This window comes from Schistocerca americana, chromosome 11 (assembly GCF_021461395.2).
Source record: "Schistocerca americana isolate TAMUIC-IGC-003095 chromosome 11, iqSchAmer2.1, whole genome shotgun sequence".
Classification (NCBI taxonomy): Eukaryota; Metazoa; Arthropoda; class Insecta; order Orthoptera; family Acrididae; genus Schistocerca; species Schistocerca americana.
Genome location: NC_060129.1, coordinates 163,794,030 through 163,820,903, shown reverse-complemented (window position 1 = coordinate 163,820,903; position 26,874 = coordinate 163,794,030). Strand labels below are relative to the sequence as shown.

The 26,874-nt window shown below is 36.0% G+C and overlaps 3 protein-coding genes across 3 annotated transcripts; all 3 read left to right on the top strand.

Annotated features, from left to right (window-relative positions):
• The first annotated feature begins 211 nt into the window (after nucleotides 1-211).
• LOC124553460 (polygalacturonase 1 beta-like protein 2) lies at nucleotides 212-1,054 on the top strand. Its single transcript, XM_047127319.1, has one exon. The coding sequence runs from the start codon at nucleotides 212-214 to the stop codon at nucleotides 1,052-1,054; it is 843 nt and encodes a 280-aa protein (XP_046983275.1).
• Nucleotides 1,055-14,350: 13,296 nt separating this feature from the next.
• LOC124553459 lies at nucleotides 14,351-15,178 on the top strand. The gene has a single exon (XM_047127318.1). The coding sequence runs from the start codon at nucleotides 14,351-14,353 to the stop codon at nucleotides 15,176-15,178; it is 828 nt and encodes a 275-aa protein (XP_046983274.1).
• Nucleotides 15,179-24,197: 9,019 nt separating this feature from the next.
• On the top strand, nucleotides 24,198-24,680 carry LOC124553458. The gene has a single exon (XM_047127317.1). It carries the CDS (start codon nucleotides 24,198-24,200, stop codon nucleotides 24,678-24,680), a length of 483 nt encoding a protein of 160 aa, XP_046983273.1.
• Nucleotides 24,681-26,874: the final 2,194 nt, after the last annotated feature.

Below are 26,874 nucleotides of genomic sequence, written 5' to 3'. Positions count from 1 at the left end.
CGCAAGTATGGGAATAACACAAATATGGGAATAACGCAAATATGGGAATAACGCAAATATGGGAAAAACGCAAATATGGGAAAAACGCAAATATGGGAAAAACGCAAATATGGGAAAAACGCAAATATAGTAAAAACGCAAATATGGTAAAAACACAAATATGGTAAAAACACAAATATGGTAAAAACACAAATATGGTAAAAACACAAATATGGGAAAAACACAAATATGGGAAAAACAAAAATATGGGAAAAACGCAAATACGGGAAAAACGCAAATACAGGAAAAACGGAAACACGGGAATGTTGCAAATACGGGAAAAACGCAATTACGGCAAAAACGCAAATACGGGAAAAACGCAAATATGGGAAAAACGCAAATATGGGGAAAACGCAAATATGGGGAAAACGCAAATATGGGGAAAACGCAAATATGGGGAAAACGCAAATATGGGAATAACGCAAATATGGGAAAAAAGCAAATATGGGAAAAACGCAAATATGGGAAAAACGCAAATATGGGAGAAACGCAAATATGGGAGAAACGCAAATATGGGAAAGACTCTAATATGGGAAAAACGCAGATATGGGAAAAACGCAAATATGGGAAAAACACAAATATGGGAAAAACGCAAATATGGGAAAAAAGCAAATATGGGAAAAACGAAAATATGGGAAAAAAGCAAATATGGGAAAAACTAAAATATGGGAATAAAGAAAATATGGGAAAAACGCAAATATGGGAAAAACGCAAATATGGGAAAAACGCAAATATGGGAAAAACGCAAATATGGGAAAAACGGAAATATAGGAAAAAAGCAAATATGGGAAAAACGCATATATGGGAAAAACGCAAATATGGGAGAAACGCAAATATGGGAAAAACTCAAATATGGGAAAAACGCAAATATGGGAAAAACGCAAATATGGGAAAAACGCAAATATGGGAAAAACGCAAATATGGGAAAAACGCAAGTATGGGAAAAATGCAGGTATCGGAAAAACGCAAGTATGGGAAAAACGCAAGTATGGGAAAAACGCAAGTATGGGAATAACGCAAATATGGGAATAACGCAAATATGGGAATAACGCAAATATGGGAAAAACTCAAATATGGGAAAAACGCAAATATGGGACAAACGTAAATATGGGACAAACGTAAATATGGGACAAACGTAAATATGGTACAAACGTAAATATGGGACAAACGTAAATATGGGACAAACGTAAAGTTGGGACAAAAGTAAATATGGGAGAAGAAAAATTTGGAGGTACAATTTGGTTAAAAGAAGGAATCGGTTGGTAGCATTAGTTTATGAGTAATGGGAAAAACGTAAATATTTGAAAAACGCAAATATGGGAAAAACGCAAATATGGTAAAAATGCAAATATGGTAAAAACGCAGATATGGGAAAGATGCAAATATGGGGAAACACGCAAATATGGGAAAAAACGCAAATATGGTGTAAAACGCAAATATGGGGATAAATGCTAATATGGGGATAAACGCAAACACGGGAATGTTGCAAATACGGGAAAAACGCAAATACGGGAAAAACGCAGATATGGGAAAAACGCAAATAAGGGAAAAACGCAAATATGGGAAAAACACAAATAAGGGAAAAACGCAAAAATGGGAAAAAAGCAAACACAGGAATGTTCCAAATACGGCAAAAACGCAAATACGGGGAAAACGCAAATACGGGAAAAACGCAAATACGGGAAAAACGCAAATACGGGAAAAACGCAAATACGGGAAAAACGCAAATATGGGAAAACCGCAAATATGGGAAAAACGCAAATATGGGGAAAAACGCAGATATGGCAAAAACGCAAATATGGGGAAAAACGCAAATATGGGGAAAAACGCAGATATGGGGAAAAACACAAATATGGGGTAAAACGCAAATAAGGGGAAAAACGCAAATACGGAAAAAACGCAAACACGGGAAAAACGCAAACACGGGAATGTTGCAAATACGGGAAAAACGCAAATACGGGATAAACGCAAATACGGGATAAACGCAAAAACGGGAAAAACGCAAATATGGGAAAAACGCAAATATGGGAAAAACGCAAATATGGGAAAAACGCAAATATGGGAAAAACACAAATATGGGAAAAACGTAAATATCGGAAAAACGCAAATATGGGAAAAACGCAAGTATGGGAAAAATGCAAGTATGGGAAAAACGCAAATATGGGAAAAACACAAATATGGGAATAACGCAAATATGGGAAAAACGCAAATATGGGAATAACGCAAATATGGGAAAAACGCAAATATGGAACAAACGCAAATATGGGACAAACCCAAATATGCGACAAACGCAAATATGGGACAAACGTAAATATGAGACAAACGTAAATATGGGACAAACGTAAATTTGGGACAAACGTAAATATGGGACAAACATAAATATGGGACAAACGTAAATATGGGACAAAAGTAAATATGGGAGAAGAAAAATTTGGGGCCCAATTTGAGTAAAAGAAGGAATCGGTTGGTAGCATGAGTTTATGAGTAATGTGAAAAACGTAAATATTTGAAAAACGCAAATATGGAAAAAACGCAAATATGGAAAAAACGCAAATATGGAAAAAACGCAAATATGGAAAGAACGCAAATATGGGAAAAACGAAAATACGGGAAAAACGCAAATACAGGAAAAACGCAAATACAGGAAAAACGCAAATACAGGAAAAACGCAAACACGGGAATGTTGCAAATATGGGAATGTTGCAAATACGGGAATGTTGCAAATACGGGAATGTTGCAAATACGGGAAAAACGCAAATATGGGAAAAACGCAAATATGGGAAAAACTCAAATCTGGGAAAAACGCAAATCTGGGAAAAACGCAAATCTGGGAAAAACGCAAATCTGGGAAAAACGCAAATCTGGGAAAAACGCAAATCTGGGAAAAACGCAAATCTGGGAAAAACGCAAATCTGGGAAAAAACGCAAATCTGGGAAAAAACACAAATCTGGGAAAAAACGCAAATCTGGGAAAAAACGCAAATGTGGGAAAAAACGCAAATGTGGGAAAAAACGCAAATGTGGGAAAAAACGCAAATGTGGGAAAAATGCAGATATGGGACTAACGCAAACATGGTAAAAACGCAAACGTGGTAAAAACGCAAACGTGGGAAAAACGCAAATATGGGAAAAACGCAAATATGGGAAAAACGCAAATATGGGAAAAACGCAAATATGGGAAAAACGCAAATATGGGAAAAACGCAAATATGGGAAAATCGCAGGTATGGGAAAAGCGCAAGTATGGGAAAAGTGCAAGTATGGGAAAAGCGCAAGTATGGGAAAAACGCAAATATGGGAAAAACGCAAGTATGGGAAAAACTCTAATATGTGAAAAACGCAAATATGTGAAAAACGCAAATATGGGAAAAAAGCAAATATGGGAAAAACGCAAATATGGGAAAAACGCAAATAGGGGAAAAACTGAAATATGGGAAAAACTCAAATATGGGAAAAACTCAAATATGGGAAAAACGCAAATATGGGCAAACGCAAATATGGCACAAACGCAAATATGGGAAAAACGCAAATATGGGAAAAACGCAAGTATGGGAAAAACGCAAATATGGGAAAAACGCAAATATGGGAAAAACGCAAATATGGGTAAAACGCAAATACGGGTAATACTCAAATATGGGAAAAACTCAAATATGGGGAAAACTCAAATATGGGGAAAACTCAAATATGGGGAAAACGCAAATATGGGACAAATGTAAATATGGGACAAACGTATAAATGGGACAAATGTAAATATGGGACAAACATAATATGGGACAAACATAATATGGGACCAAAGTAAATATGGGAGAAGAAAAATTTGGGGGTACAATTTGAGTAAAAGAAGGAATCGGTTGGTAGCATTAGTTTATGAGTAATGGAAAAAACGTAAATATTTGAAAAAGGCAAATATGGGAAAAACGCAAATATGGGAAAAACGCAAATATGGGAAAAACGCAAATATGGGAAAGGGGAAATATGGGAAAAGCAGAAATATGGGAAAAGCACAAATATGGGAAAAACGCAAATACGGGAAAAAAGCAAATATGGGAAAAATGCAAATACGTGAAAAACGCAAATACAGGAAAAACGGAAACACGGGAATGTTGTAAATACGGGAAAAACGAAATTACGGCAAATACGGGAAAAACGCAAATATGGGAAAAACGCAAATACGGGAAAAACGCAAATACAGGTTAAACGCAAATATGGGAAAAACGCAAATATGGGAAAAACGCAAATATGGGAAACACGCAAATATGGGGCAAACGCAAATATGGGACAAACGTAAATATGGGACAAACGTAAATATGGGACAAACGTAAATATGGGACAAACGTAAGTATGGGAAAAACGGAAATATAGGAAAAAAGCAAATATGGGAAAAACGCAAATATGAGAGAAACGCAAATATGGGAAAAACTCAAATATGGGAAAAACTAAAATATGGGGAAAACGCAAATATGGGAAAAACGCAAATATGGGAAAAACGCAAGTATGGGAAAAACGCAAGTATGGGAAAAATGCAAGTATCGGAACAATGCAAGTATCGGAAAAACGCAAGTATGGGAAAAACGCAAGTATGGGAAAAACGCAAATATGGGAATAACTCAAATATGGGTAAAACTCAAATATGGGTAAAACTCAAATATGGGAAAAACGCAAATATGGGAAAAACGCAAATATGGGAAAAACGCAAATATGGGACAAGCGTAAATATGGGACAAACGTAAATATGGGACAAACGAAAATATGGTAAAAACGCAAATATGGTAAAAACGCAAATATGGTTAAAACGCAAATATGGTTAAAACGCAAATATGGTTAAAACGCAAATATGGGAAAAACGCAAATATGGGAAAAACGCAAATATGGGAAAAACGCAAATATGGGAAAAACGCAAATATGGGAAAAAACACAAATATGGGAAAAAACACAAATATGGGAAAAAACACAAATATGGGAAAAACATAAATATGGGAAAAACACAAAAATGGGAAAAACACAAATATGGGAAAAACACAAATATGGGAAAAACACAAATATGGGAAAGAAGCAAATATGGGAAAAACGCAAACACGGGAAAAACGCAAACACGGGAAAAACGCAAATACAGGAAAAACGCAAATACAGGAAAAACGCAAATACAGGAAAAAAGGAAACACGGAAAAGTTGCAAATACGGGAAAACGCAAATACGGGAAAAACGCAAATATGGGAAAAACGCAATTATGGGATAAACGTATATATGGGATAAACGCAAATATGGGAAAAACGCAAATACAGGAAAAACGCAAATACAGGAAAAACGCAAACACGGGAATGTTGCAAATACGGGAATGTTGCAAATACGGGAATGTTGCAAATACGGGAAAAACGCAAATATGGGAAAAACGCAAATATGGGAAAAACGCAAATCTGGGAAAAACGCAAATCTGGGAAAAACGCAAATCTGGGAAAAACGCAAATCTGGGAAAAACGCAAATCTGGGAAAAACGCACATCTGGGAAAAACGCAAATCTGGGAAAAAAGCAAATCTGGGAAAAAACGCAAATCTGGGAAAAAACGCAAATCTGGGAAAAAACGCAAATCTGGGAAAAAACGCAAATGTGGGAAAAAACGCAAATGTGGGAAAAAACGCAAATGTGGGAAAAAACGCAAATGTGGGAAAAATGCAGATATGGGACAAACGCAAACATGGTAAAAACGCAAACGTGGTAAAAACGCAAACGTGGGAAAAACGCAAATATGAGAAAAACGCAAATATGGGAAAAACGCAAATATGGGAAAAACGCAAATATGGGAAAAACGCAAATATGGGAAAAACGCAAATATGGGAAAATCGCAGGTATGGGAAAAGCGCAAGTATGGGAAAAGTGCAAGTATGGGAAAAGCGTTAGTATGGGAAAAACGCAAATATGGGAAAAACGCAAATATGGGAAAAACTCTAATATGTGAAAAACGCAAATATGTGAAAAACGCAAATATGGGAAAAAAGCAAATATGGGAAAAACGAAAATATGGGAAAAACGCAAATAGGGGAAAAACTGAAATATGGGAAAAACTCAAATATGGGAAAAACTCAAATATGGGAAAAACGCAAATATGGGCAAACGCAAATATGGCACAAACGCAAATATGGGAAAAACGCAAATATGGGAAAAACGCAAGTATGGGTGTAAGTAGGCTGTTTATGTTTTCTTATTGGCAACGTTACGTAGCGCTCAATATGAAAATCACTGGTTGTGCTGTGTGCAGTCTGTGGCTGCTTTGCATTGTTGTCTGCCATTGTAGTGTTGGGCAGCGGCAGCTGGAGGTGAACAGCGCGTAGCGTTGCGCAGTTGGAGGTGAGCCGCCAGCAGTGGTGGATGTGGGGAGAGAGATGGCGGAGTTTTGTAATTTTTCATGAACTGATATATTTACATATGATGATATCAAGGTAAATACATTGTTTGTTCTCTATTAATATCTTTCATTTGCTAACTATCCCTATCAGTAGTTAGTGCCTTCCATAGTTTGAATCTTTTATTTAGCTGGCAGTAGTGGCGCTCGCTGTATTGCAGTAGCTTGAGCAGCGAAGATTTTTGTGAGGTAAGTGATTTGTGAAAGGTATAGTTTAATGTTTGTCAGGGCCATTCTTTAATAGGGAATTTTGAAAGTCAGATTGCGTTGCGCTAACAAAAATATTCAGAGTGAATTTGTAGAAGTTAGATCTCCTAATCCCAATAACGACGCGCGCCAAAAAGAGACAGACAATGACTCGCACAGCAGGCAGCTGCGTGCGGCCGCTGGCTCAGGGAAAAATAACAAAGACGCTAGCCATGAGAAAAGATTTAGCATTCTTTACCGACGTGTAAAACATGACAATTGCTTTGCAGTTGAAAGTCTGCGTACTAGGAAGAGTAAAGGTTTACACCACATTTCACATGTAAAACCATTTATTGAGAGATAATCTGCTTTTTAACTTCGTCTTTGCCATATAACTTTTCACTTTACATGACTAGTATGCTTTGTCAGATTTAGAATCTGTTAACATGTAACAATGTTTGAAGTTAAATATCCAGTCTAGAACCTAGGGAACATTTTTAAACAAAAATTACGAATGCATTGTTATAGTGAACAGACGACACAGTGTTGTATTTGTACATTCTTGCTTGTTTGTTGCACGATTACGTAACGACTTGAAAGGTCTCTGTTGGATTCCTTTCATGTTTGATTTCTTAAATCTGTTGTCATTTATGGAATAAATTCCTCTTCTAAATTTACTGTGGCGTTTCTGACTATCTGGGAGGAGACTGAGTAGTGGAACGTGTTACCTTTACACGTAGACAAGAACGATCTGTCACACTACTACACTTTAAAGCACAGTTTATATGTAATTCTTATATGTAATTCATGTCACACAGTCTCATACGGAACCTACATCCGCTTTCTTTTATATACTGTATATGATAAGATACTGTCATCCCCCTTCCCTTTTGTGTGAGAGGATGAATGAGCATATGTATTTCTAGTTGCATGCTTGAGGGTAGCAGACAAGGCTGTCTGCTAGAGAACAGTAGGACCAACGTCGGAACAGGTAGCTACGCTTCCTAAAAGCAAAGAGGTTTCTATCCTTAGTATGGTCCTGTCCGTCCGTTGTCATGTTGGTATAGGAAGCTGCCCCTCTGGCCCCTTCCGTTTGTCTTTGTGAGCCACCCTCAGGAAACACGCTCGGCAGTAGGCAGTTGCAGTCTGGCGGTGGCGAGCGTCTGAAGTGGTAAGATCTCCGGCTAAGCGCGTGTCTGCTAAGTCCATAGGACAATGGATTTGTTAAGTTCAGCCTAACTGAAAATTTAATCATCTTTATCTCGGGTTTAGCTCTAAAATATCTAAGGTTATCTTAAATTGCAGCGTAGTGTAATTCTCGTGTGAAGTTCAGATTATTTTGGGGTAGTTGCTTTGTCATTACTTTGCGAGTAAAGTGGAACCACGTGTTGATCAGTAACTCTAACTAAGTTCATCAATCTTAAATGTGAATGCTTGTGTGATTATAACGTCTCGTCTTGACAATATTTTACAATATAACAACTTTTCTTTATGCTTTTCTTTATGTTCAACCCACGTGGAGTGTACTTTGCGAGACCAGTACCACGTGCTTATATAACTGTTTGACCCATCAGGTTAATAGTAAGACGTTAGTAACCAGTTCAAGGTTTTGCTTTTGTCAATTGCTTTTCGATCTAATGTATTTTAATTATCAAAATTATTGTGGAGTTGTACGCTTTGTGTAAACCAAGTTGACCACGTGGAGCATGTGGTGTAATCATCAAAGTAGCCCTCAGCTATTCTTTTTGCGAAGACTTCACAAAGAGTTAATATGAATTTAGTATACCAGTGTGTGGTAATTACATGACGGACAGGATTGTGCTACGAACGTAATTTCTTTGGGTAAAAACTGAATCTGTTGGTTGTGGTTAATTTCTTCTTGCTTATGTTTCAATGTTCTTCGTGAGTTATTTTATGAATGCAGTGTCGTATGCAGTCTCCCAATCTTGGCTCCATATTTTATGTGTTCCGTAAGATTACAATCTCACATTTTTCAATCGTAAATAAGGCACCAGCTCAGTTATAACTCACGTATAATATGCTGAAATTTCAATGAACAATCATAAAATAAATTTCCAAATATAAACTGATTTCTTTCTCTTTATTTAAATTCTCTTTTTTATATATATATATATTACCGGTTTTGTATGACTGTTAAAAGATTATCATTAATGTTAGTCTGCTTGGTAAACCTAGACTAAATATCTGATGAAACAGTTGCCCAGTAATCCACGGTTAACGTCCCCAGACAGATCACGGCTTTTAACCCACTTTCATTGTCAATTAGCACCGATATCAGCATACCAAATTAAAGTTACAACATTACAGACTATAAGGCTCACATACTTAGAACATTTACCAGTACTGCTAATGAGATTTTAATGCAACATTTTGGTTTATTTGAAAATACATTCTGAATTTAAAGTGCTTTCTGAGAGATACCAGATGACACAGAGGTTAGTTTATGTGACAGCTACACAATTTTTATCACGACGCTACTAATGAGTGACAATTTACAATGTTGCTTTTGCGGTGTATCTGTTTTATATCTGCACAGTTTTTCTGAATTCTTCTGGAAAGTAAAACAGGTTTTAGTAGTAACTTTTGTGGTATAGCAACAATGAGACAGCCTTTTTCGTGGCATAACAATACGTTACTGTACAGTACTTTCCTCATCACGGCAATAAGCGTAATAACTAAGATATCTATACGCAAAGCATTTCACTTTTGTGTATCATGAGGTAAGTACATTGACTTTAGCAGAACTTTGCTTACAGAGGACGATAACTACGACAGTTCCACAGAATTATCTTACAGCAAGACGCGCATTTAGCGCTACAGGACACGCATTTGAGTGATTAATCTTATACTTAAAACACTTATTTTCAAAGATTTTTTAATTACAAAGAAAGTTTTCCGTGATACATTTCATTCCATTGCTGTAATTTGTAACACCTGAGGGTATAATTACATTTATCCTCAGGGGGGTACACACTTACTTTGTGTACCATGTGTGTGGCAACCACAAGGAACCCTAGGTGATATGGTATTTGCTTATACAACTTTACACATCGGTACCATATTTCTCTAACACAGAATTACACAGCTATCTGATTATTTGACAGAGAGAGACAAACATTTATTTTACTACATCAGTGACAGATGTTTACGCAATTACACAGTTGGATAACTTCACACTTATGAAACTGTATTTTGTCTGTACTTTGTAAACTGTTCATATTTTTTCGGAATCATTGTGATACTATGAGAGCTTTGAATGATGTATTTGGTATGAGATCATGATTTTTAAAGTACGTTTGAGGCAGCTGACACTTTTGACATGAGCAGAGAATTATTTTAGGCTTAGAAATTATTGGAGGAAGTTACGACGATTTTGAGATTTGACTGAGGTGTTATGATGTTATTATTACGACGACGATGTGTATTATGTTGTTGAGGAATGTTTATTATGCTACGTATTTCTCATGATGAAATATTGAAGAAGTGTCGACGAATATGTATATGTATAATGAGGTAAGGAATAAGGAGTAGGGGTTAGGGACTCTGATTTATGAAAAGGATGTTGGAAACCAAGAATCGTACTTTAAGAGTTATTAAATGTGTGTAAATGTGTGACTGTATCACAATGCTGACGAATTTTTTTGGACACTGTTATATTCATAGGATTTTGTTTCTACACATTTGCAAAGTAAATTCTCGACCTGTGAAATTTTGTATATATGACTCTCACTGTAGCGGTAAATATTTCCGTAAGAAAGTTAAGTGACCACCTGCACGTAATGCGTCGCGGGCACCCAGCTGTGTCAGACGCCTGGAGAAAAAGCCATTATTGCGAGCCCTTGTCAGCGGCACAGGTAGAACAAAAAAAAAAGGGGAGGCCATTATCCTCGGAAATATTTTTACATCTGCACACCTGATTACGACAAGCGTCTTTCTACGAGAGTTGAGAGCTACTAACTTATGAAATGTCACATGACTACTGAATGATATTTTTATGCTTTGCTTTTCATAGTTGCTTATTTCATTTGACATCTGGTTTTCAGCTGTGTTGCAGCATTGCTTTTATAAAATGAAATGCATTTGCTAATGTGAACACTTTCTGTCAACAGATCTATTAAATAATTATTTTATGATCCACATTCTTTAAAAAAAGGAGCACTTGGAAAGGAAAGAACAATAAGAAGGAACTAGTAACTGCATTCATAATTTTCTTTTCAAGTAATTGGTAACTTTTTGGTAGAATAACTTCTTGTGGTGCACCACTTTAATTACATAGACATTAAGATGTGAATATACATTTCCCTTATCTGCATTGTTGTTTAGTGTAATATTTTTTCTGCTTGCGCTATGTCATGTTTAGGTATAAGTTGCTGCTGTTTGCCAGGCATAGTGTTATTGAATTTGACTTTTGCTCATTTATGCTGCTAGCTTTGCCAATTTGCATTTTTTGCATTGCTGTTTGTGTTGATTTGTTATGTGATGCTGCATTGCCTCGTCCCTTAGTTTAGCATCTGAGCTCAGTAGATTTAAGTTAGCTTAAGAGGGGTAGACTATATAAGAAACTAACTATGATGAATTGGAAGAAATGCATTGAGAAAACAGGTTTAGGTAGGATTTTCTTGGAAATAAATGTTGAGGTAAGAAATGTGTGAACATATAAATATAGAAAGCATGCTTAGATAGAATTTTTTTGGTGGAAACAAAGGATGAAATAAGAGGAAAGATATATGAAGTTTTGGGTTGGACTGCAGTACCAAATGTTACACTGAAAACGAACCCTGTCCTTTCCTATTGGTGTTATCCCACTATGTGTTTGTGTACCCTTGAGTATTTGTTTTATTCCTGTCTCTGTGTAATTTCATAGAATTTTTTCTTCTTTTAATATTAAGCTACATTCACTATGATGAGAAATACTGTTATCCTCGAATATAATTGGCATTAATAATATGTTATTTTCTTTGTAAAGTTGTTTACAATTCTGTTCTGTTTCAATGTTCATGTGTGAAATTAATGTTTCGAAAACTATTCTCATTATTTTATGTATGTACTTATGTCACTATTTTTGTAACACTGATGTATATGTTTATTTCTATTCTTTTGTAAAGCCTGTACTACAAATGTTATCTGTATTATTATGTTTTTAATGATGTATTTTGTACCTTTGTTATTGTATTCTTATGTTATAAAATTGTAATTGTCACCAGTTCATGATATTATTAACTTGTTAGTTACATTTCACTGCACACGTTTCTGTTGGTCATAGTATATGGACAATATGTGAGAAGTAGGGACTGTTCGTGTTTGCACGTGTGTTAATAATTCTGCAAGGGACTGGATAACAGCATTGCTGGTTCTAAGGACAATTCCAAAAACTTTGTGAGTGCACAAGTGGTGTTTTATGGACTTGCTATATTCTCCGCAAGACTCTTCGATGGTGAATGTGCACCTGCACAATCGCAACAGATGGCTGCTGGCCTTCTCTACAAGGACTACAGTGGGTCTGCTCTGTGATGACTTACCTACCAATACTCTTCAAAATTTCGACTGACTCTGCTGTGGGTTTGCTCTGTTGTGGCCCATTACCTGTCAGCATGTCAAGAGTCAGCACTGTTTTTCCGTTGGAAGGACAATGCTACTTCTTCAAGACTGCATGGAAATCCACTACTTCTGTGTGCATTTTCTTTTACTGCTCAGACTTTGAGAAAAAACACTGCTATTCTACTGTTATGTACGATTAGGACTGTCTTTAGGGACTGTGAGAAAATTTGAGCTTTTGACCAACGTTGTATCAATAAGTGTGTGCATTTTATATCTTTGTTACTGTAATTGAGAAAAATTTTTGTCAAATCTGTATTGGCCAGTGCCCAACACCATTTGTAAAAAAATTTTTGTGGGGAGCATGGGGGCTATGTAAGTAGGCTGTTTATGTTTTCTTATTGGCAACGTTACGTAGCGCTCAATATGAAAATCACTGGTTGTGCCGTGTGCAGTCTGTGGCTGCTTTGCATTGTTGTCTGCCATTGTAGTGTTGGGCAGCGGCAGCTGGAGGTGAACAGCGCATAGCGTTGCGCAGTTGGAGGTGAGCCGCCAGCAGTGGTGGATGTGGGGAGAGAGATGGCGGAGTTTTGTAATTTTTCATGAACTGATATATTTACATATGATGATATCAAGGTAAATACATTGTTTGTTCTCTATTAATATCTTTCATTTGCTAACTATCCCTATCAGTAGTTAGTGCCTTCCATAGTTTGAATCTTTTATTTAGCTGGCAGTAGTGGCGCTCGCTGTATTGCAGTAGCTTGAGCAGCGAAGATTTTTGTGAGGTAAGTGATTTGTGAAAGGTATAGTTTAATGTTTGTCAGGGCCATTCTTTAGTAGGAAATTTTGAAAGTCAGATTGCGTTGCGCTAAAAATATTGTGTGTCAGGTTAAGCACAGTCTTGTATAATTGTTGAAAGGGGACGTTTCATGGGAAAAACGCAAATATGGGAAAAACGCAAATATGGGAAAAACGCAAATATGGGTAAAACGCAAATACAGGTAAAACTCAAATATGGGAAAAACTCAAATATGGGGAAAACTCAAATATGGGGAAAACTCAAATATGGGGAAAACGCAAATATGGGACAAATGTAAATATGGGACAAACGTATAAATGGGACAAACGTAAATATGGGACAAACATAATATGGGACAAACATAATATGGGACAAACATAATATGGGACCAAAGTAAATATGGGAGATGAAAAATTTGGGGGTACAATTTGAGTAAAAGAAGGAATCGGTTGGTAGCATTAGTTTATGAGTAATGGAAAAAACGTAAATATTTGAAAAACGCAAATATGGGAAAAACGCAAATATGGGAAAAACGCAAATATGGGAAAAACGCAAATATGGGAAAAACGCAAATATGGGAAAAACAGAAATATGGGAAAAACACAAATATGGGAAAAACGCAAATATGGGAAAAAAGCAAATATGGGAAAAATGCAAATACGTGAAAAACGCAAATACAGGAAAAACGGAAACACGGGAATGTTGCAAATACGGGAAAAACGCAATTACAGCAAATACGGGAAAAACGCAAATATGGGAAAAACGCAAATACGGGAAAAACGCAAATACGGGATAAAAGCAAATATGGGAAAAACGCAAATATGGGAAAAACGCAAATATGGGAAACACGCAAATATGGGGCAAACGCAAATATGGGACAAACGTAAATATGGGACAAACGTAAATATGGGACAAACGTAAATATGGGAAAAACGGAAATATAGGAAAAAAGCAAATATGGGAAAAACGCAAATATGGGAGAAACGCAAATATGGGAAAAACTCAAATATGGGAAAAACGCAAATATGGGAAAAACGCAAATATGGGAAAAACGCAAATATGGGACAAGCGTAAATATGGGACAAACGTAAATATGGGACAAACGAAAATATGGTACAAACGTAAATATGGTACAAACGTAAATATGGGACAAACGTAAATATGAGACAAACGTAAATATGGGACAAAAGTAAATATGGGGGAAGAAAAATTTGAAGGTACAATTTGAGAAAATGAAGGAATCGGTTGGTAGCATTAGTTTATGAGTAATGGGAAAAACGTAAATATTTGAAAAACGCAAATATGGGAAAAACGCAAATATGGTAAAAACGGAAATATGGTAAAAACGCAAATATGGTAAAAACGCAAATATGGTTAAAACGCAAATATGGTTAAAACGCAAATATGGGAAAAACGCAAATATGGGAAAAACGAAAATATGGGAAAAACGCAAATATGGGAAAAACGCAAATATGGGAAAAAACACAAATATGGGAAAAAACACAAATATGGGAAAAAACACAAATATGGGAAAAACACAAATATGGGAAAAACACAAATATGGGAAAAACACAAATATGGGAAAAACACAAATATGGGAAAGAAGCAAATATGGGAAAAACGCAAACACGGGAAAAACGCAAACACGGGAAAAACGCAAATACAGGAAAAACGCAAATACAGGAAAAACGCAAATACAGGATAAACGGAAACACGAGAATGTTGCAAATACGGGAAAACGCAAATACGGGAAAAACGCAAATATGGGAAAAACGCAAATATGGGATAAACGCATATATGGGATAAACGCAAATATGGGAAAAACGCAACAATGGGAAAAATGCAAATATGGGAAAAAAGCATATATGGGAAAAAAGCATATATGGGAAAAACGCAAATATGGGAAAAACGCAAATATGGGACAAACGCAAATATGGGACAAACGCAAATATGGGACAAACGCAAATAAGGGACAAACGCAAATATGGGACAACGCAAATATGGGACAAACGCAAATATGGGACAAACGCAAATATTGTATTAACGCAAATATGGGAAACACGCAAATATGGGAAAAACGCAAAAATGGGAAAAACGCAAATACGGGAAAAACGCAAATATGGGAAAAACGCAAATATGGGAAAGATGCAAACATGGGGAAAAACGCAAATATGGGAAAAAACGCAAATATGGTGTAAAACGCAAATATGGGGATAAACGCTAATATGGGGATAAACGCAAACACGGGAATGTTGCAAATACGGGAAAAACGCAAATACGGGAAAAACGCAAATATGGGAAAAACGCAAATATGGGAAAAACGCAAATAGGGGAAAAACGCTAATATGGACAAAACGCAAATATGGGAAAAACGCAAATATGGGAAAAACGCAAATATGGGAAAAACGCAAATATGGGAGAAACGCAAATATTGGAAAATCGCAGGTATGGGAAAAACGCAAATATGGGAAACACGCAAATATGGGAAAAACGCAAATATGGGAAAAACTCTAATTTGGGAAAAACGCAAATTTGGGAAAAACGCAAATATGGGAAAAACCCAAATATGGGAAAAACGGAAAAACAGGAAAAAAGCAAATATGGGAAAAACGAAAATATGGGAAAAACGCAAATATGGGAAAAACTCTAATATGGGAAAAACGTAAATATGGGAAAAACGCAAATACGGGAAAACCGCAAATATGGGAAAAACGCAAATATGGGAAAAACGCAAATATGGGAAAAACGCAAATATGGGAAAAACGCAAATATGGGAAAAACGCAAATATGGGAAAAACGCAAATAGCTGAAAAACGGAAATATAGGAAAAAAGCAAATATGGGAAAAACGCAAATATGGGAGAAACGCAAATATGGGAAAAACTCAAATATGGGAAAAACGCAAATATGGGAAAAACGCAAATATGGGAAAAACGCAGGTATCGGAATAACGCAAGTATGGGAAAAACGCAAGTATGGGAAAAACGCAAATATGGGAATAACGCAAATATGGGATAACGCAAATATGGGTAAAACTCAAATATGGGAAAAACGCAAATATGGGAAAAACGCAAATATGGGAAAAACGCAAATATGGGAAAAACGCAAATATGGGACAAACGCAAATATGGGACAAACGTAAATATGGGACAAACGTAAATATGGGACAAACGTAAATATGGGACAAACGTAAATATGGTACAAACGTAAATATGGGACAAACGTAAATATGGGACAAACGTAAATATGGGACAAAAGTAAATATGGGAGAAGAAAAATTTGGAGGTACAATTTGAGTAAAAGAAGGAATCGGTTGGTAGCACTAGTTTATGAGTAATGGGAAAAACGTAAATATTTGAAAAACGCAAATATGGGAAAAACGCAAATATGGTAAAAACGCAAATATGGGAAAGATGCAAATATGGGGAAACACGCAAATATGGGAAAAACACAAATATGGTGTAAAACGCAAATATGGGAATAAACGCAAACACGGGAATGTTGCAAATATGGGAAAAACGCAAATACGGGAAAAACGTAAATATGGGAAAAACGCAAATATGGGAAAAACGCAAATATGGGAAAAACGCAAATAGGGGAAAAACGCAAATATGGGAAAAACGCAAATATGGGAAAAACGCAAATATGGGAAAAACGCAAATATGGGAGAAACGCAAATATTGGAAAATCGCAGGTATGGGAAAAACGCAAATATGGGAAAAACGCATATATGGGAAAAACGCAAATATGGGAAAAACGCAAATAAGGGAAAAACTCTAATATGGGAAAAACGCAAATTTGGGAAAAACGCAAATATGGGAAAAACGCAAATATGGGAAAAACGCAAATATGGGAAAAACGGTAAAACAGGAAAAATGCAAATATGGGAAAAACGAAATTATGGGAAAAACGCAAATATGGGAAAAACTCTAATAAGGGAAAAACGCAAATATGGGAAAAACGCAAATACGGGAAAACCGCAAATATGGGAAAAACGCAAATATGGGAAAAATGCAAATATGGGAAAAACGCAAATATGGGAAAAACGCAAATATGGGAAAAACGCAAATATGAGAAAAACGCAAATATGGGAAAAACGCAAATATGGGAAAAACGCAAATATGGGAAAAACGCAAATATGGGAAAAACGCAAATAGGGGAAAAACGGAAATATAGGAAAAAAGCAAATATGGGAAAAACGCAAATATGGGAGAAACGCAAATATGTGAAAAACTCAAAAATGTGAAAAACGCAAATATGGGAAAAACGTAAATATGGGAAAAATGCAGGTATCGGAATAACGCAAGTATGGGAAAAACGCAAGTATGGGAAAAACGCAAATATGGGAATAACGCAAATATGGGAAACGCAAATATGGGTAAAACGCAAATATGGGAAAAACGCAAATATGGGAAAAACGCAAATATGGGACAAACGTAAATATGGGACAAACGTAAATATGGGACAAACGTAAATATGGGACAAACGTAAATATGGTACAAACGTAAATATGGGACAAACGTAAATATGGGACAAACGTAAATATGGGACAAAAGTATATATGGGAGAAGAAAAATTTGGAGGTACAATTTGAGTAAAAGAAGGAATCGGTTGGCAGCACTAGTTTATGAGTAATGGGAAAAACGTAAATATTTGAAATACGCAAATATGGGAAAAACGCAAATATGGTAAAAACGCAAATATGGGAAAGATGCAAATATGGGGAAACACGCAAATATGGGAAAAACGCAAATATGGGGATAAACGCAAATATGGGGATAAACACAAACACGGGAATGTTGCAAATACGGGAAAAACACAAATACGGGAAAAACGCAAATATGGGAAAAACGCAAATATGGGAAAAACACAAATATGGGAAAAACGCAAATATGGGAAAAACGCAAATATGGGACAAACGTAAATATGGGACAAACGTAAATATGGGACAAACGTAAATATGGGACAAACGTAAATATGGTACAAACGTAAATATGGGACAAACGTAAATATGGGACAAACGTAAATATGGGACAAAAGTATATATGGGAGAAGAAAAATTTGGAGGTACAATTTGAGTAAAAGAAGGAATCGGTTGGCAGCACTAGTTTATGAGTAATGGGAAAAACGTAAATATTTGAAATACGCAAATATGGGAAAAACGCAAATATGGTAAAAACGCAAATATGGGAAAGATGCAAATATGGGGAAACACGCAAATATGGGAAAAACGCAAATATGGGGATAAACGCAAATATGGGGATAAACACAAACACGGGAATGTTGCAAATACGGGAAAAACACAAATACGGGAAAAACGCAAATATGGGAAAAACGCAAATATGGGAAAAACACAAATATGGGAAAAACGCAAATATGGGAAAAACGCAAATATGGGAAAAACGCAAATATGGGAAAAACGCAAATATGGGAAAAACGCAAAAATGGGAATAACGCAAATATGGGAGAAACGCAAATATGGGAGAAACGCAAATATGGGAAAAACGCAGGTATGAGAAAAACGCAAATATGGGAAAAACGCAAATATGGGAAAAACGCAAATATGGGAAAAACGCAAATATGGGAAAAACGCAAATTTGGGAAAAACGCAAATATGGCAAAAACGCAAATATGGGAAAAACGCAAATATGGGAAAAACGCAAATATGGGACAAACGTAAATATGGGACAAACGTAAATATGGGACAAACGTAAATATGGGACAAACGTAAATATGGGACAAACGTAAATATGGGACAAACGTAAATATGGGACAAAAGTAAATATGGGAGAAGAAAAATTTGGAGGTACAATTTGAGTAAAAGAAGGAATCGGTTGGTAGCACTAGTGTATGAGTAATGGGAAAAACGTAAATATTTGAAAAACGCAAATATGGGAAAAACGCAAATATGGTAAAAACGCAAATATGGGAAAAACGCAAATATGGGAAAAACGCAAATATGGGAAAAACGCAAATATGGGAAAAACGCAAATATGGGGATAAACGCAAACACGGGAATGTTGCAAATACGGGAAAAACACAAATACGGGAAAAACGCAAATATGGGAAAAACGCAAATATGGGAAAAACGCAAATATGGGAAAAACACAAATATGGGAAAAACACAAATATGGGAAAAACGCAAATACGGGAAAAACGCAAATACAGGAAAAACGGAAACACGCGAATGTTGCAAATACGGGAAAAACGCAAATACGGGGAAAACGCAAATATGGGAAAAAGGCAAATATGGGAAAAACGCAAATATGGGAAAAACGCAAATATGGGAAAAACGCAAATATGGGAAAAACGGAAATATAGGGAAAAAGCAAATATGGGAAAAACGAAAATATGGGAAAAACGCAAATATGGGAAAAACGAAAATATGGGAAAAACGCAAGTATGGGAAAAATGCAAGTATGGGAAAAACGCAAATATGGGAAAAACGCAAATATGGGAATAACGCAAATATGGGAATAACGCAAATATGGGTAAAACTCAAATATGGGAAAAACGCAAATATGGGACAAACGTAAATATGGGACAAACGCAAATATGGGACAAACGTAAATATGGGACAAACGTAAATATGGGACAAACGTAAACATGGGAGAAGAAAAATTTGGAGGTACAATTTGAGGAAAGGAAGGAATCGGTTGGTAGCATTAGTTTATGAGGAATGGGAAAAACGTAAATATTTGAAAAACGCAAATATGGGAAAAACGCAAATATGGTAAAAACGCAAATATGGTAAAAACGCAAATATGGGAAAAACACAAATATGGGAAAAACACAAATATGGGAAAACGCAAATACGGGAAAAACGCAAATACAGGAAAAATGGAAACACGCGAATGTTCCAAATACGGGAAAAACGCAAATACGGGGAAAACGCAAATACGGGGAAAACGCAAATATGGGAGAAACGCAAATATGGGAAAAACGCAAATATGGGAAAAACGCAAATATGGGAAAAACGCAAATATGGGAAAAACGCAAATATGGGAAAAACGCAAATATGGGAAAAACGAAAATATGGGAAAAACGCAAATATGGGATAAACGCAAGTATGGGAAAAACGCAAGTATGGGAAAAACGCAAGTATGGGAAAAATGCAAGTATCGGAAAAACGCAAGTATCGGAAAAACGCAAGTATGGGAAAAACGCAAATATGGGAAAAACGCAAATATGGGAAAAACGCAAATATGGGAAAAACGCAAATATGGGAAAGATGCAAATATGGGGAAAAACGCAAATATGGGAAAAAACGCAAATATGGTGTAAAACGCAAATATGGGGATAAACGCTAATATGGGGATAAACGCAAACACGGGAATGTTGCAAATACGGGAAAAACGCAAATACGGGAAAAACGCAGATATGGGAAAAACGCAAATAAGGGAAAAACGCAAATATGGGAAAAAACACAAATAAGGGAAAAACGCAAAAATGGGAAAAAAGCAAACACAGGAATGTTCCAAATACGGGAAAAACGCAAATACGGGGAAAACGCAAATACGGGAAAAACGCAAATACGGGAAAAACGCAAATGCGGGAAAAACGCAAATATGGGAAAATTGCAAATATGGGAAAAACGCAAATATGGGGAAAAACGCAAATATGGGGAAAAACACAAATATGGGGTAAAACGCAAATATGGGGAAAAACGCAAATACGGAAAAAACGCAAACACGGGAAAAACGCAAACACGGGAATGTTGCAAATACGGGAAAAACGCAAATACGGGATAAACGCAAATATGGGATAAACGCAAATATGGGAAAAACGCAAATATGGGAAAAACGCAAATATGGGAAAAACGCAAATATGGGAAAAACGCAAATATGGGAAAAACGCAAATATGGGAAAAACGCAAATATGGGAAAAACGCAAGTATGGGAAAAAGGCAAGTATGGGAAAAACGCAAGTATGGGAAAAACACAAATATGGGAAAAACGCAAATATGGGAAAAACGAAAATATGGGAAAAACGCAAATATGGGATAAACGCAAGTATGGGAAAAACGCAAGTATTGGAAAAACGCAAGTATGGGAAAAATGCAAGTATCGGAAAAACGCAAGTATCGGAAAAACGCAAGTATGGGAAAAACGCAAATATGGGAAAAACGCAAATATGGGAAAAACGCAAATATGGGAAAAACGCAAATATGGGAAAGATGCAAATATGGGGAAAAACGCAAATATGGGAAAAAACGCAAATATGGTGTAAAACGCAAATATGGGGATAAACGCTAATATGGGGATAAACGCAAACACGGGAATGTTGCAAATACGGGAAAAACGCAAATACGGGAAAAACGCAGATATGGGAAAAACGCAAATAAGGGAAAAACGCAAATATGGGAAAAAACACAAATAAGGGAAAAACGCAAAAATGGGAAAAAAGCAAACACAGGAATGTTCCAAATACGGGAAAAACGCAAATACGGGGAAAACGCAAATACGGGAAAAACGCAAATACGGGAAAAACGCAAATACGGGAAAAACGCAAATATGGGAAAATTGCAAATATGGGAAAAACGCAAATATGGGGAAAAACGCAAATATGGGGAAAAACACAAATATGGGGTAAAACGCAAATATGGGGAAAAACGCAAATACGGAAAAAACGCAAACACGGGAAAAACGCAAACACGGGAATGTTGCAAATACGGGAAAAACGCAAATACGGGATAAACGCAAATATGGGATAAACGCAAATATGGGAAAAACGCAAATATGGGAAAAACGCAAATATGGGAAAAACGCAAATATGGGAAAAACGCAAATATGGGAAAAACGCAAATATGGGAAAAACGCAAATATGGGAAAAACGCAAATATGGGAAAAACGCAAGTATGGGAAAAAGGCAAGTATGGGAAAAACGCAAGTATGGGAAAAACACAAATATGGGAAAAACGCAAATATGGGGAAAACGCAAATATGGGAAAAACACAAATATGGGAATAACGCAAATATGGGGAAAACGCAAATATGGGAAAACGCAAATATGGGAATAACGCAAATATGGGAAAAACGCAAATATGGGACAAACGCAAATATGGGACAAACGTAAATATGGGACAAACGCAAATATGGGACAAACGTAAATATGAGACAAACGTAAATGTGGGACAAACGTAAATGTGGGACAAACGTAAATATGGGACAAACGTAAATATGGGACAAAAGTAAATATGGGACAAAAGTAAATATGGGAGAAGAAAAATTTGGGGCCCAATTTGAGTAAAAGAAGGAATCGGTTGGTAGCATCAGTTTATGAGTAATGTGAAAAACGTAAATATTTGAAAAACGCAAATATGGAAAAAACGCAAATATGGAAAAAACGCAAATATGGAAAAAACGCAAATATGGAAAAAACGCAAATATGGGAAAAACGCAAATATGGAAAAAACGCAAATATGGGAAAAACGCAAATACAGGAAAAACGCAAATACAGGAAAAACGCAAACACGGGAATGTTGCAAATACGGGAATGTTGCAAATGCGGGAAAAACGCAAATACGGGATAAACGCAAATATGGGAAAAACGCAAATACGGGATAAACGCAAATATGGGAAAAACGCAAATATGGGAAACACGCAAATATGGGGCAAACGTAAATATGGGACAAACGTAAATATGGGACAAACGTAAATATGGGACAAACGTAAATATGGGAAAAACGGAAATATGGGAAAAACGCAAATATGGGAGAAACGCAAATATGGGAAAAACTCAAATATGGGAAAAACGAAAATATGGGGAAAACGCAAATATGGGAAAAACGCAAGTATGGGAAAAACGCAAGTATGGGAAAAATGCAAGTATCGGAAAAACGCAAGTATGGGAAAAACGCAAATATGGGAATAACTCAAATATGGGTAAAACTCAAATAAGGGTAAAACTCTAATATGGGAAAAACGCAAATATGGGAAAAATGAAAATATGGGAAAAACGCAAATATGGGAAAAACGCAAATATGGGAAAAACGCAAATATGGGACAAACGTAAATATGGGACAAATGTAAATATGGGACAAACGTAAATATGGTACAAACGTAAATATGGTACAAACGTAAATATGGGACAAACGTAAATATGGGACAAACGTAAATATGGGACAAACGTAAATATGGGACAAACGTAAATATGGGACAAAAGTAAATATGGGAGAAGAAAAATTTGGAGGTACAATTTGAGTAAATGAAGGAATCGGTTGGTAGCATTAGTTTATGAGTAATGGGAAAACGTAAATATTTGAAAAACGCAAATATGGGAAAAACGCAAATATGGTAAAAACGCAAATATGGTAAAAACGCAAATATGGTAAAAACGCAAATTTGGTAAAAACGCAAATATGGTTAAAACGCAAATATGGGAAAAACGCAAATATGGGAAAAAACGCAAATATGGAAAAAAACACAAATATGGGAAAAAACACAAATATGGGAAAAACACAAATATGGGAAAAACACAAATATGGGAAAAACGCAAATATGGGAAAAACGCAAATATGGGAAAAACGCAAATATGGGAAAAACGCAAATATGGTAAAAACGCAAATTTGGTAAAAACGCAAATATGGTTAAAACGCAAATATGGGGAAAACGCAAATATGGGAAAAACGGAAATATCGGAAAAACGGAAATATGGGAAAACCGCAAATATGGGAAAAACGCAAATATGGGAAAACCGCAAATATGGGAAAAACGCAAATATGGGAAAAACGCAAATATGGGAAAAACGCAAATATGGGAAAAACGCAAATATGGGAAAAACGCAAATATGGGAAAAATGCAAATATGGGAAAAACGCAAATATGGGAAAAACGCAAATATGGGAAAAACGCAAATATGGGACAAACGTAAATATGGGACAAATGTAAATATGGGACAAACGAAAATATGGTACAAACGTAAATATGGTACAAACGTAAATATGGGACAAACGTAAATATGGGACAAACGTAAATATGGGACAAACGTAAATATGGGACAAACGTAAATATGGGACAAAAGTAAATATGGGAGAAGAAAAATTTGGAGGTACAATTTGAGTAAATGAAGGAATCGGTTGGTAGCATTAGTTTATGAGTAATGGGAAAAACGTAAATATTTGAAAAACGCAAATATGGGAAAAACGCAAATATGGTAAAAACGCAAATATGGTAAAAACGCAAATATGGTAAAAACGCAAATTTGGTAAAAACGCAAATATGGTTAAAACGCAAATATGGGAAAAACGCAAATATGGGAAAAATCGCAAATATGGGAAAAAACACAAATATGGGAAAAAACACAAATATGGGAAAAACACAAATATGGGAAAAACACAAATATGGGAAAAACGCAAATATGGGAAAAACGCAAATATGGGAAAAACGCAAATATGGGAAAAACGCAAATATGGTAAAAACGCAAATTTGGTAAAAACGCAAATATGGTTAAAACGCAAATATGGGAAAAACGCAAATATGGGAAAAACGGTAATATCGGAAAAACGGAAATATGGGAAAACCGCAAATATGGGAAAAACGCAAATATGGGAAAACCGCAAATATGGGAAAAACGCAAATATGGGAAAAACGCAAATATGGGAAAAACGCAAATATGGGAAAAACGCAAATATGGGGAAAACGCAGGTATGGGAAAAACGCAAATATGGGAAAAACGCAAATAGGGGAAAAACGGAAATATAGGAAAAATGCAAATATGGGAAAAACGCAAATATGGGAAAAACGCAAATATGGGAAGAACGCAAATATGGGAAAAACGCAAATATGGGAAAAACGCAAATATGGGAAAAACGCAAATATGGGAAAAACGCAAGTATGGGAAAAATGCAGGTATCGGAAAAACGCAAGTATGGGAAAAACGCAAGTATGGGAAAAACGCAAATATGGGAATAACGCAAATATGGGAATAACGCAAATATGGGAATAACGCAAATATGGGATAACGCAAATATGGGTAAAACTCAAATATGGCAAAAACGCAAATATGGGAAAAACGCAAATATGGGAAAAACGCAAATATGGGAAAATCGCAAATATGGGAAAACGCAAATATGGGAAAAACGCAAATATGGGAAAAACGCAAATATGGGAAAATCGCAAATATGGGAAAAACGCAAATATGGGAAAAACGCAAATATGGGAAAAACGCAAATATGGGAAAAACGCAAATATGGGAAAAACGCAAATATGGGAAAAACGCAAATATTGGAAAAACGCAAATATGTGAAAAACTAAATATGGGAAAAACTAAATATGGGAAAAACTAAATATGGGAAAAACTAAATATGGGAAAAACTAAATATGGGAAAAACGCAAATATGGGAATAACGCAAATATGGGAAAAACGACAATATGGGAAAAACGCAAATATGGGAAAAACTCAAATATGGGAAAAACGCAAATATTGGACAAACGCAAATATGGGACAAACGCAAATATGCGACATACGTAAATATGGGACAAACGTAATTGTGGAACAAACGTAAATATGGGACAAAAGTAAATATGGGAGAAGAAAAATTTGGGGGCACAATTTGAGTAAAAGAAGGAATCGGTTGGTAGCATGGGTTTATGAGTAGTGGGAAAAACGCAAATATGGGAAAAACACAAATATGGGAAAAACGCAAATATGGGAAAAACGCAAATATGGGAAAAACACAAGTATGGGAAAAACGCAAATGTGGGAAAACGCAAATATGGGAAAAACGCAATTATGGGACAAACGCAAATATGCGACATACGTAAATATGGGAGAAACGTAATTGTGGGACAAACGTAAATATGGGACAAAAGTAAATATGGGAGAAGAAAAATTTGGGGGCACAATTTGAGTAAAAGAAGGAATCGGTTGGTAGCATGGGTTTATGAGTAATGGGAAAAACGCAAATATGGGAAAAGTGAAAATATGGGAGAAACGCAAATAGGGGAAAAACGCAAATAGGGGAAAAACGCAAATAGGGGAAAAACGCAAATAGGGGAAAAACGCAAATAGGGAAAAAACGCAAATATGGGAAAAACGAAAATATGGGAAAAACGCAAATACGGGAAAAACGCAAATATGGGAAAAACGCAAATAGGGGAAAAACGCAAATATGGGAATAACGCAAATATGGGAATAACGCAAATATGGGTAAAACTCAAATATGGGAAAAACACAAATATGGGAAAAACACAAATATGGGAAAAACGCAAATACGGGAAAAACGCAAATACAGGAAAAACGGAAACACGCGAATGTTGCAAATACGGGAAAAACGCAAATACGGGGAAAACGCAAATACGGGGAAAACGCAAATATGGGAGAAACGCAAATATGGGAAAAACGCAAATATGGGAAAAACGCAAATATGGGAATAACGCAAATATGGGAAAAACGCAAATATGGGAAAAACGCAAATATGGGAAAGACGCAAATATGGGAAAAACGCAAATATGGGAAAAACGAAAATATGGGAAAAACGCAAATATGGGAAAAACGCAAGTATGGGAAAAACGCAAGTATGGGAAAAACGCAAATATGGGAAAAACGCAAATATGGGAAAAACGCAAATATGGGAAAGATGCAAATATGGGGAAAAACGCAAATATGGGAAAAAACGCAAATATGGTGTAAAACGCAAATATGGGGATAAACGCTAATATGGGGATAAACGCAAACACGGGAATGTTGCAAATACGGGAAAAACGCAAATACGGGAAAAACGCAGATATGGGAAAAACGCAAATAAGGGAAAAACGCAAATATGGGAAAAAACACAAATAAGGGAAAAACGCAAAAATGGGAAAAAAGCAAACACAGGAATGTTCCAAATACGGGAAAAACGCAAATACGGGGAAAACGCAAATACGGGAAAAACGCAAATACGGGAAAAACGCA